Here is an 11,741-nt window from a genome sequence, read left to right on the forward strand (position 1 = left end):
ACTGACAAAATCACCATCAGTCAATTACAAAAGACAGATTTACATGGGACAGCTTACATCCTGCTACAATACCTTTAATACCATCAAAATAACTTCTGCCTATCCCAGATCCTTGGGAAGGACTCAAAAGAGGGATAAAAATGTCAGATGCAGTCATCTGGCTGACTGTGCAACTAACTATAATAATAATCCTTGCTTCTCTATGATGCAGCCCAAGGTGAACTGAGATCAGCTATTGCCCTGTATCAGTACAAAAGAAATGATTCCTCCATAACAAAAATACCTGAAGCACACCAGTGACTTTGCCATCAACAAAAGCCCTTAATTCTTTTTGCTTGTGCATATTCCACTCAACCCGCACTCCACTTTGCAATTTTCCCCACTGCCTTTTGACTTCCATTTCCTCACTCACTCACCTGAGAGCCAGAGTAGTCAAACTCACCTGCCTGCCCTATAGAAAGGCCCCCAGAGCCCAGGATGAGCACCTTGTGAGGGCGGGGCAGGTTGATGGCAGGCAGGACTTTTGAATCGTGCAGGCAGTCCTGCAGTCGTTTACACACTAGAGGTGGGAGAGAAGAGAAAGGGATGCCCGGATGATCACTGCAGTAATTTCAGCCCATATGTGGACCCACCAGAGCTTCGACCCTGCCAGGAAACTAGCAAGCACCATATAGAAAGGGCACAACCTGGTGACTATACAGGGCAGCATGGAGGTAAAGCCAGGCCTGTATCTCCAGGCTTGCAGAAGCCAACTCAGTTACAGAGCTCCCACCTGTTTTAGGGCTCTGCCCTCCAGCAACGGTGTCCTGCACTGTCTCCAAGAAGACATCAAAAAGACATTCAAGATCCATCGGCCCCGCATTGTGCTCTGGGTGGAATTGCACACTGGGATCAGACAGGGGGAGAAAACAAGGAGGGAAATGTTACAGGTGCAATCCAAGCCCCTTAAGACAATGCAATGCAATGCAATACCATTCTCTTCAAAGGGACGCGATGGCTCAGTGGCTAAGACGCTGAGCTTGTCGATCGAAAGGTCGGCAGTTCAGGGTTCGAATCCCTAGTGCCGTGTAATGGGGTGAGCTCCCGTTACTTGTCCCAGCGTCTGCCAACCTAGCAGTTCGAAAGCACATAAAAAATGCAAGTAGAAAAATAGGGACCACCTTTGGTGGGAAGGTAAAAGCGTTCCATGTGCCTTTGGCATTGAGTCATGCCAGCCACATGACCACGGAGACGTCTTCGGACAGCGCTGGCTCTTTGGCTTTGAAACGGAGATGAGCACTGCCCCCTGGAGTTGGGAATGACTAACACATATGTGCGAGGGGAACCTTTACATTTACCTTTACCTTACCACTCTCTAGTAGTCTATCAAAATTCTTAGAGCAGCTCTCCTATAAGAAAAACCTACAACAGTTGGGGCTGTTTATTTAGAACAAAGGCAGATAAGGGGAAACATGATGCAAGGCATACCAAAGTGTGCACATTATGAACCCAAGGTGAGAATTCCAAGTCTCAACAGAAGTAAATGAAGGAAGATTTTTGGCTGATAAAAGAACCTGGAATTCTTTGCCATCTGGTGTGGAGACGGTCTTAGATTGGAGAAACTGATGGAGGACTGGGCTACTAATGGCAACTAGATCTGATAGCTACTTCCTGTCTTTGATCTAGTGATTAAGGTGCTAAAGGAGTAGGGGAATCTGAGTTCTAGTCCTGCCTTAGGCACATAAGCCAGCTGGGTGACTTTGGGCCAGTCACACTCACTCAGCCATAGAAAGACAATGGCAAACCACCTTGGAAAACATTGCCTTTAAAACTGCATGTAGTTGCTAGGAGAACTTGACAACACACACACAAATCATAACCAGCACACCCTAAATATCAAATTTTGGGATGCAACAGTGGAGAAGAGAATCACATTCCTCATAATGCTTGGAGCTTCCTGAATGCACCAGCTTGGTCACTATACAATACAGAAGCGTGGAAGAAATGGACCCTTGAGCTGATCCAGAAGGCTCTTCTTAGGTCTTCTGTATGGGTCCATCAAATCAGTGGTGAAATGTAAAATTTGTTATTACCAATTCTGTGGGCATGGCTTGGTAAGGGGTAATGTGACTGGGTGGGCGTGGCCACCTTTTTTTTTTCTTTTAAAAGCATTTTTTTTGGCCAAAGAGGTTGTAGAAAAAATGCTTTTAAAAGTAAAAAAAAAAAAAAAGACTCTGATGATCGCGTGGCTCAGCTGGATGGGTGGGGGGTGGGAACCAGGGATTTTTGCTACTGGTTCTCCAAACCACCCGCTGCCATTGCTACTGGATCGGGAGATCCAGTCCGAACCGGGAGCATTTCACCCCTGCATCAAATCAGAATAAAGAAGGGCGCCCCAACTCACTTGTTTAACCACTCATTTTCTCTTGCTTGCCCTTACCTGAAAAATGGCTTTGACTCGTGCACCAGTCCCTCGTTAGAGTGATCATTTGCATTGGTAAAGAGAGGAGTCCAGCCGGATGGCAAGCTAGCTGGATCTACTGCAAAGCCATGGTTCTGCGATGTGATAAAGCAGCGCTGGGATCCCTCATGCAGGCAAGGCTGGTTGTGTCCACGGTTTCCGTATCTGAGGAGGAATTCGAAGGGGAATAAGGTTTAACTTAGGAGAAAAAAAAATTATTCCTCTGTTTCAAGCTACAGGTAGTCCTCCATATCCACCCAGAATCTCAGTTGTTGGGCGAAGCGATTGTTAAGTGAGAACCACATGACTCTTTTGCTCAATGACTGCCATCTTGGCTGGGCCCAGAATGTTGGCATTCGCTAGCATTTAATGCTGCTGGAGGGGAAAACACTAGCAAACACCAGTGTTTTCAATAAATTTCAGGTCTGGTCTTCCATATGTGTGATGTCATATGACCGGGACAATAAGAGTGCCGGCATGATATTTTACAACAGCCAGACATGCTTTATGTTAAATGACCAGTCATAAGTTGAGGACTACCTAACATTTACTATAGTACTGAAGAATTAGACTGCTCAACATCATTGAAGAGGTATCTATTGGTTATTTAAGAGCTGTGATGGCGAGTGGTTAGAATGCAGTATTGCTGGCTAACTCTGCCCCACAGCCTGCAATTTGATCCTGACAGGCTCAAGGTTGACTCAGCCTTCCCTCCTTCTGAGGTCAGTAAAATGAGGAGCCAGATTGTGGAGGCAATATGCTGATACTATAAACTGCTCAGAGAGTGCTATAAAGCACTATGGAGCAGTATATGCCTAAGTGCTATTGCTATTTCAAATATCCACACAAACACTTACTTCATCTTGTAAGTCTTAGCTCCAATGGCCAAAGCCAGCAGCTGATGACCCAAGCAGATGCCAAAGATGGGCTTTGGAGTTGGCAATTCCAGCACACGGTGCAGACTGGAAATAGTTTCTTGGCAGAATTGTGGATCTCCAGGACCATTGCTAACAAACAACCCGTCAAATTCTGGGGGAAGAAATGAGGTACCAGAAGGCATTATCCATTTATTTATTTCATTTTTATCTTGCCTTTATTACTTTATAAGTAATTCAAGATGGTGGACACATGTAACCCTCCTTCCCCCTCCTCTTTTTCCACACCATTCCAACCCTGTGTGGTGGGTTGGGCTGAGAGCGACTGGCCCAAAGTCAGCCAGTTGGCTTTCACGCGTAAGATGAAACTAGAACTCACAGTCTCCTAGTTTCTAAATCAGCACCTTAAGCACCAGACCAAACTGGTTCTCTTTATGACCTTAACTGTTATTACTTTTCCTCTTGAACTAGCCACTTGGGCTCCACAAGCATGAACATTCTTTGCTCCGAAGCTAAAACAAGCCACCTATCTGGAGCTGTGAACTCCATACTCATCACTCAGTTATGCTTACCCGTACTATCCAGATGATGATCCCAGGGCACCACAGTAACAGCTGCCCCACGAGCACACAGGCACCGGATCTGGTTGTATTTCAGGCCACAGTCAATTGCTGTGATTCTCACAGACCCACCAGGGTTGAACAAGCGAGGTTTCTATGGAGTCATAAGGGAGAAAGTAGGTATGCTGAAGTTTATAGCACAGTGGCCAATAAATCACACTTAATCCTATACCTCTACTGTTAATGATACAGATGAAGCAAGAAAGGAGTGATGGTTTGGAAGATTGTAAACTCTTGGGATAATCCCCTTCCTCCTTAAACCCCTCCAGTCATGCATGGCTTTTCCCCAAACAATGCATATCTAATTTAAATTCCTGTCCAAGTATTGGTACAAAGCAGAGGTGGAATCCTGCAACAATAACAAAACTGATTGGTCTTTATGCTTTTAATTGCTTTTATTACTGTTGTGAACCACCCATAACCTTATAAGTTGTGTGTCTATAGAAACCTTATAATATAATAACTTTTTGGTGCAGAAAGGTTCTATGAAAGAACTGAGCCACTTGGAAGCAGTAGAGTGTATATTTTTAGGCAGCAGGAGGGACCATTGAATCAGAGAACTTCTTCTCAAAAATAATTCATTACAAATAAGATGTTAAATGGACTTTTATTTTTTTCCAAACGCAATAGTTAAAGAAACCCCTCTCCTATTCTGAATGTTATACAGTATCTCCATTGCTGTTGCTTGCCACCTCCAATTTGCTTCGCCCACATTGTCTCTTCCCTTCCAACCTACTTTCAGTGAGACTTCCTTCACCAAGTTCCGTGTGTTTGGATCGTCAAATGGCTGGTGTGAACTATGGACACCCTCTGGTATCAGTTTTCCCAGCATACTCCCTTTTTCCCGGATCCGCTTGGTTAGCGCTCGTGTATCAATTCCTGCAGGAGAAATGAACTGTTAGAAAGGATGGACTATATCAGTAGACTATGTGGTTCTGTGATCACCGGGAGAATTCACAGACAGGATAATCTCTATTTCTATCTATGCTGAGACTACCTTGGGAACTTTGGAACAAACGAACTATCTTCATATTTTGACAGTTATCAATAATGTTGATTCTATCACAGTTTTGCTTCCCTGTATTTCTAATGAAATACAATTATGTGGACAAGTGTTCCATCTAATCTGTTAGATGTCAAGCAAGGGGATCCAGTTTAAGCCTTCACTTAGTCATGGAGTTCAGTGGTTAACTTTGGGTCACTTACTCTTATTCCCAGCAAAAAAAATCAGGAAGAAACCTTTTCCAAATAATAGACGTTATTAAAAGCCATAAGCTTTCATGAGCTGCATCTCACTTCATTGCAGAGTGGCTTCATGGATGCAGGTAATCTATCTCACATGTAACCTGCATCCACAGAGCCAACTTGTCTTCTTCTCCCAATTTAAATCCTATATCAATCAAGTCCCATCTGACGGGAAATGTCAGAAAAGCCTATGTCTTTTAATAGATGTTGGTAATCAGAAAAGGTGCTATTGTACTGCTTCTGATTTTTGTTAGTACAGGTAGTCCTCGACATACAACAGCTCATATAGTGACCATTCAAAGTTACAACAACATTGAAAAAGTGACAGGACCATTTTTCACACTTGGCAAGGGACTCATATTTATGATGGTTGCAGTGTTCTGAAGTCATGTGATCACCTTCTGTGGCCTTCTGACAAGTAATCTCAATGGGGAAGCCTGATCCACTTAATAACCATGTCATAACTTAACAACTGCAGTGATTCACTTAACAACTATGGCAAGAAAGGTCATAAAATGGGGCAAAATTCAATTAAATGTCTCACTCACAATTGGGCCCAATTGTGGTCATAAGTCAAGGCCACCTGTATAGAGTGACACAACTTCTCCTTCAATCTCTCAGAGTAACCTACTTCCCCAGATTGTTGCTGCAAAGATAAATTTTTATCTCTGTAGAGAGAATGGAAGATAACCTTAATGGATATGTGCAGAAGCTGCTGCCTAGGAAAAGGGGGCTGAAGCAATTTTAAGTCCAGAACATCCAGATAACATCTGGAAGCAATTCAGACAGAAGTCTCTCTAATTCACTGAACTAGAAGGAGGAGGATTTCTCAAACTGCATCCAACTCTAAAAGCTATGAATCTTCCAAATGTCAGCAGTCCTCCAGCCAAGGAGTAAATGGCTAAAAGAATCAGTCTGTCCACTCTTGGACTCTTAAGTTTGCAATTATTCACAAAACAGAATTTTAATGAATAGTATTATCTTTTCTAACTTCCTTGAAAATTCATTGTGGGAACCCAATTTGTTTAGTTCATGGTTCAGTGCAATGCGTGAACTTAAAAAAAGTGAGAGATCCAGTAATCATGTGAAAATGTTATGGGAATGTAATCAGTGATTGCATAATGAAGAGTTCATTCATTCATTCATTCACTCAATTTGTATGACTGCCAGCCAGCAATCCTTGGCTGACAGGATCCAGAGCATGCCCATCCTGCCATATCGGATTGGGCAGATAGAAACAACTGAAAAAAAAACAGGATGACCCAGCCCCAATTATGATGGCCTTTAAAGATGACAACTAGCACCCTGAATTGCATCAAAAGCACACTGGCAATGAATGCAGTTCATGAAGTACGAGTTGTTACATGTGCAGAGTAAATAACACCATTTACTACGACTGCTGTTGCATTTAGCAACAGTTGAAGCTTCCAAATGCTGTTGAAAGGCAACCTTAGTTAAACTGTGCTGCAGGAGTCCAGATGGGAAGTTACAACAGCATGAGTGACAATGAGCAGAGACTCCTGATCCAATGTACCACTCAAACATATGCAAAGGCCTTCATAGCCACAGCTGCCACCAGCTCTTTCAGCAGGAGCCATGAGTCCAAGAAGACCCCCCAAGAAGATCAGGTTTTTCTCAGACAATGCTATCCCATTCAGAACCAAAGGTGGAAAATCCCTGAAACTGAAAGGTCCAAATTCACAACAGTCTCGCTTGGTTGAGCTAAAGCCTGTGGTGCCCCATCCAGACTTCACAGCCTCCAGGCACTGGAACAGGATATCCATAGCATCCATTCAGGTGGCTTGGGATAAAATTATAAATCTGGATATCATACTGATGATACTACCTTACCCCAAACTGTCAGATCACCCCACCCAATAGCCCCTCAGGTAGATATTAAATGGGAAGGGAGAAAGGACTGAGCCTTCCAGCACCCCACTATGGCTTTCAAGGAGCACATAAGAGAGATATTGCAACTCAACTTGCATCTCACCAGGTCCTCTAGAGGCAAACCCTAGCACAGGGGTCTCCAACCTTGGCAACTTTAAGACTTGTGGACTTCAACTCCCAGAGTTCCACAAGTCTTAAAGTTGCCAAGGTTGGATACCCCTGCCCTAGCACAAGTCTTTCTGATAGGAAGTGCTTACCTTCCAAACCAGGAATCCCCTTTTCTTTCAGCCAATGATCCAGTGAGCGTGTAGCACTCCAGTGGCTGGGATTTCTAGAACATTCATCGACAATCAGTGCGGCTACATGAATGCTACTAGATTCAAACCACTAGAGGAGGGGAAGCAAAGAGTTAATAAAGAAACATATCTCATCATCACAAGAATTTCCTAATCCCCTTCTATTCAAGTCCCCAAAACACTTTATTTATTTGAAATATGTACATTATATACTGTATTTTTCAGAGTATAAAACACACTAGAATATAAGACGCAGCTTAGTTTTTGGGGAGGAAAATAGGAGAAAAAAAATCTGCCTACCAGGTATTCATCTGGCTAGCGTTCTTAGTCTGGTCAGCTTCAGCACATTAAGTTTGCTGGTTTTTTATCCCCTGCTTGGGGATAAAAAACAGCTTCTAAGGCACAGCTGAGAGGAAACAGCAATGAGAAAAGCAGGCAAAGCGGGGTGGGGGTGAGAGGGAAGATTGCTTCACTCGGCTAGTGCCTAGTTAGGGCTGAAAAAAAGCTTCTAAAGAACAGCTGAAATTGGAGCAAAGCATGGAGATGCTTCAGTGGATGAGCAGGCAAAGCTGGGAAGATCGCTTGCTAGTGCCTCGTTAGCACCTCATTAGGGCTGGAAAAAAGTACATTCGGAGTATAAGACCCACCCAAATTTTCAGCCACTTTTAGGGGGGAAAAGGTGCATTTTATACTCCGAAAAATATGGTATATATATTTATATCCATCATTTGTGTCAACAATTTCATTAGAAGAAATTCTGCAGCTGACTTTCAGCTGTCATTCCCAGAGCCAAAAAATATGTTTCTCTCCTGTTCTTTGAAACTCTCCACAACTTCAGGGATACACGGTAGTTAAGAAAGACTACAAACTGATCTAATTCAGCAAGCAGATTAGAAGTGCATGAACTTCTAATCCAGTTCATTTCATCCAATCAGTTCAAAGGTATCCAATGTGTTTTGATTATTTGGTATGAATCATTAGTCTAATTCAGGACACTGGATTATTCTGGAAAACAATCTAATCTTATCACATATGAATCAAATCAAATCTCTACATCTAAGATGCAGATAACCCAAATTTAGATATGTTGTCTGTCAATTTTATAGCATTGCACTGACAGAGCAGATGAAGTATGTGAACACCAAGCTGGCTATGCCAGAAATTCCTAGAACTCTTCACCTAGGCCAGGATAATTTCTGGCACTTGGTCTCCAGGCATCCAGAAATCAAATCTCAATGCTAAGCAATCTGAAATGTTTATTTTAACATTTAAGAATGGGTTTCTTTCTGCCAATGCTATACTTACCTGGCTGAGACCATATTCATCCAACTCATCTGGAGGAACACCATAATTCCCAATCAGTGGGTACGTCAGTACCAAGATCTGGGATTTATAGGAGGGATCTGTCAGTGCTTCAGGATAACCCACCATGCCAGTCTGGAACACTGTAGATTCCAAGAAACGATACAAATTGGATTAGTGATCCTGGCAAAAACTCATATTGGTTTTGGCAAATGACTCTCCTGCAAACCAGGCCTAAGAACTGAATAATCTTTCTCCAGCCCATTCGTAGTTATTACTTCAGTCCTTTAGCGCTCTGCTGCATCTGGCAAAAGGAGCATTTAAGGGAAAGAAATCAGATGCGACATCAGCAGCCTTTTCAGAAGACTGGATAGAGTGGACTGCTGACCCATCCAAATTTCTCTAGGAAACATCAAAGCAAATGCAGGGATCTATATACGGAGCTCGTCACCTTTTTATCTCTGTTTGCAGTTTACCCAGTGTGGAATCCCAGACCATATCGCTATATTCACTTCTACAGCTGCACAATATTCCCAACATAAAAAAGGCAGAGCCAAGATAAACAATTATCAGCAACTGCTCCATTCTCACAATTTCCACATCCAGAAAACCCATTTTGAACACACAGTCATGATGTTTGTCACATGGAGCAATTCAATACCAGGTTTCTAGTGCCATAGACTTTTCAAAGATGGAGGAACACACTATTACAGAAGCATTAAGAATGCTGCTGCTACTGTTTAGTACAAGAAGGGTTTTTTTTTCACTGAATAAGTTGAATTCTCATGATTGTAAGAACTTGTAGGATACACAGACTTCACAAAGCACCTCTTACCCATTTGGCACTCTCTTCTATCTATGTCTGCTTTTTCCTCATCATATTCCTGATATGAGCTTTCTACTATCAGTACAGCTGTCTCCTTACCAGGAGAGAATGTTCTCCATGCTATAGCTTTTTATTAAAAAGATAGTGGTACATGGGAGGAGCTGCAGCTGGATTAAACTAAAGGCCTAACTAAAACTTAGTCTCTACAAGTATCAATATTGACTATTCTTAGTAAGCAATCTGTCCCGCCAAATAGTGCTGAATTTTTAGCCAATATGAACATTGGCTAGAGTCTAGAGTCTAGATCATGATTGTAGATCAACATTCAAGGGCTTCCAGTTTCTAAATCCATCCATGCAAGACTGCTTTAAGGATTACAACTAAATAAATCATATGATGTGCTCTGACCACTCAAAACTACTACACAAATGTGTATTATTGTGGTTCTGTTGACATTATTGTGAGTCCTATAAAAGCTTGAGTTATCCTCTTGATAGTGACATGTTCTCAGATTCTGGACTTGCCTTCTTCAATAGAAAGGGTATGAGGAGAAGATCCACTTTGATTCACTGGCTTCAACAAGATATTTTATACTTTTTAGCAATCAGCAAACCAGATGTGACTACACTCAGCAATAGAAGAACCATTTTATTGGATGAGAACATTGATCTGTTCTGTCCAGCAGCCTGTGCTCAAAACAGCCAACTAACTGATTCAATGTCTTCTAAAAGTCTGACACAACAGCACACTTTCCTTGTGTTATCCATCACATGGCACTGAGAGGTGTATGTTGCCACTATTCCCAAAGCATAACTGGCATAATTTGAAGCCAGCAAGAGCCTTGATCTTCATGAATTAGCACTTCTCTTTTCTTAAAAGTTTTTTTTTTCCTGGAGGGCCATCATCATCGGGCATAGAATAAGGAGTGACAATTCCTTGTTTGCTCTTTTGAAACCTTTCAGGTGATCATGTTTCAAAAATACCTTGGGAACTATTGGTGTAGGTAAGCAGAAGGATGAACCCAGACAGGATGATACTTTCTAATTTAACTGAATTGGGAATGAGCCTGATCTAGTTCCAAGATCAGCAATGTAACAAGCGGGAGAAAAGTCTAGGGGCCTGACCAGGCAAGAAGAGATGTGGTCTTGTCAGGTCTATTACAGACAGCTGTGCTACCAAGTCTGGGCATGTTTCAAAAGCACTCAAGTAGCCTGAGGCACATTTGGGGATCCAACAACGGTCAAAGGCGCCTGCTGAGCAAATGGGCATAACGACAGAAGACAGAAGACATACCTCGACCTTCTCTACATTAGATGGAGGAGAGAGCACCGCCAGCCTTCCTTTTGCCGGAAAGGCAGAAGTACGACCGGTCAAGCAAAGAGCTTTCCTTCTCTTTCTGCCCCACTTTGGTCCTGCATGGAAACTCACCGACTTCACCTGCAACTGGAGTCCCCACGAGTCCAAAGGGACGCCCACGCAATACCGTCCCATCCTCCAGCACTAGGCTGCCCATAGCTCGCTTTTAACACGTGGAGGACGACGGCGGGATGGGATGGCTCGGAATTCCCGGCGGCGGGGAGCGGGGGTGGGTGGGAAGAGAGCGACAGAGAGACACCGGGAGACAAGAGCGGGAGGAGGAAGGGGGGGAAAGCAGAGGATGCGGCCGGCGCCGGACGCACGAGGGGGAGGTGATGTGGCCGAAAGCGATGAAAAGCGCGTTACCGGGAGGCGGAGCCGAGCGGGTGAAGAAGGGAGGAAATGACCTGTCGAGGGGCGGCGCAGCACGAACCGAGCCGGGCACGTTTTTCTTTCGAGCTCCGCCCTGGTGGGATTCTTCTGCCACCGATTCCCTTTACGGTAGTACCGTACCTGCGCCTCGCCAGGCCAGGTCGGCACGTGCTGTAGAAGGAAAGCGCTTGCAAAAAAGCAAAGCAAAACAAAACAAAAAAATGCATTCGGTGGGCAGATTTTTTTGCCAGCGGGCAGTTGCATTTGGCCCACTCAGATAGTAGTTGCGGGAGGACAAAAGCTACCGATAGAACTGAGATTTTAATTGTGAATGTTTTAACAGCGGCTAGAATTGTTTTTGCTAAAAATTGGAAAGGCGAGGAGATACCTACTGATGATGAAGTTATTAAGAAAATTATGGACTGTGCTGAAATGAGTAAATTGACATTTGAAATTAGAGAACAGGAAGATAAACATTATTTGATTTGGGATTTGTTTTACCAATGGCTAGATAATAAA

The 11,741-nt window shown here is 43.3% G+C and overlaps 1 protein-coding gene across 1 annotated transcript in view; it reads right to left on the minus strand.

Moving 5' to 3' along the window:
* Positions 1-11,055, minus strand: part of CAD (carbamoyl-phosphate synthetase 2, aspartate transcarbamylase, and dihydroorotase) — a 41,752-nt gene extending 30,697 nt beyond the window's left edge. Inside the window, exons 1-9 of the mRNA XM_070932166.1 lie at positions 10,923-11,055; positions 8,672-8,811; positions 7,328-7,457; positions 4,672-4,814; positions 3,888-4,029; positions 3,298-3,469; positions 2,420-2,605; positions 773-885; positions 417-559 (exon numbers count right to left, since the gene is read on the minus strand). Of these exons, the coding sequence (XP_070788267.1) occupies positions 417-559; positions 773-885; positions 2,420-2,605; positions 3,298-3,469; positions 3,888-4,029; positions 4,672-4,814; positions 7,328-7,457; positions 8,672-8,811; positions 10,923-11,007 (1,254 nt within the window). The 5' untranslated portion in view covers positions 11,008-11,055. The remainder of the gene's footprint in view (positions 1-416; positions 560-772; positions 886-2,419; positions 2,606-3,297; positions 3,470-3,887; positions 4,030-4,671; positions 4,815-7,327; positions 7,458-8,671; positions 8,812-10,922) is intronic.
* Between the last annotated feature and the right edge of the window lie 686 nt (positions 11,056-11,741).

The sequence above is a fragment of the Pituophis catenifer genome, unplaced genomic scaffold, assembly GCF_029215685.1.
Source record: "Pituophis catenifer annectens isolate HBS135680 unplaced genomic scaffold, rPitCat1.0.hap2 SCAF_1, whole genome shotgun sequence".
Taxonomy (NCBI): domain Eukaryota; kingdom Metazoa; phylum Chordata; class Lepidosauria; order Squamata; family Colubridae; genus Pituophis; species Pituophis catenifer.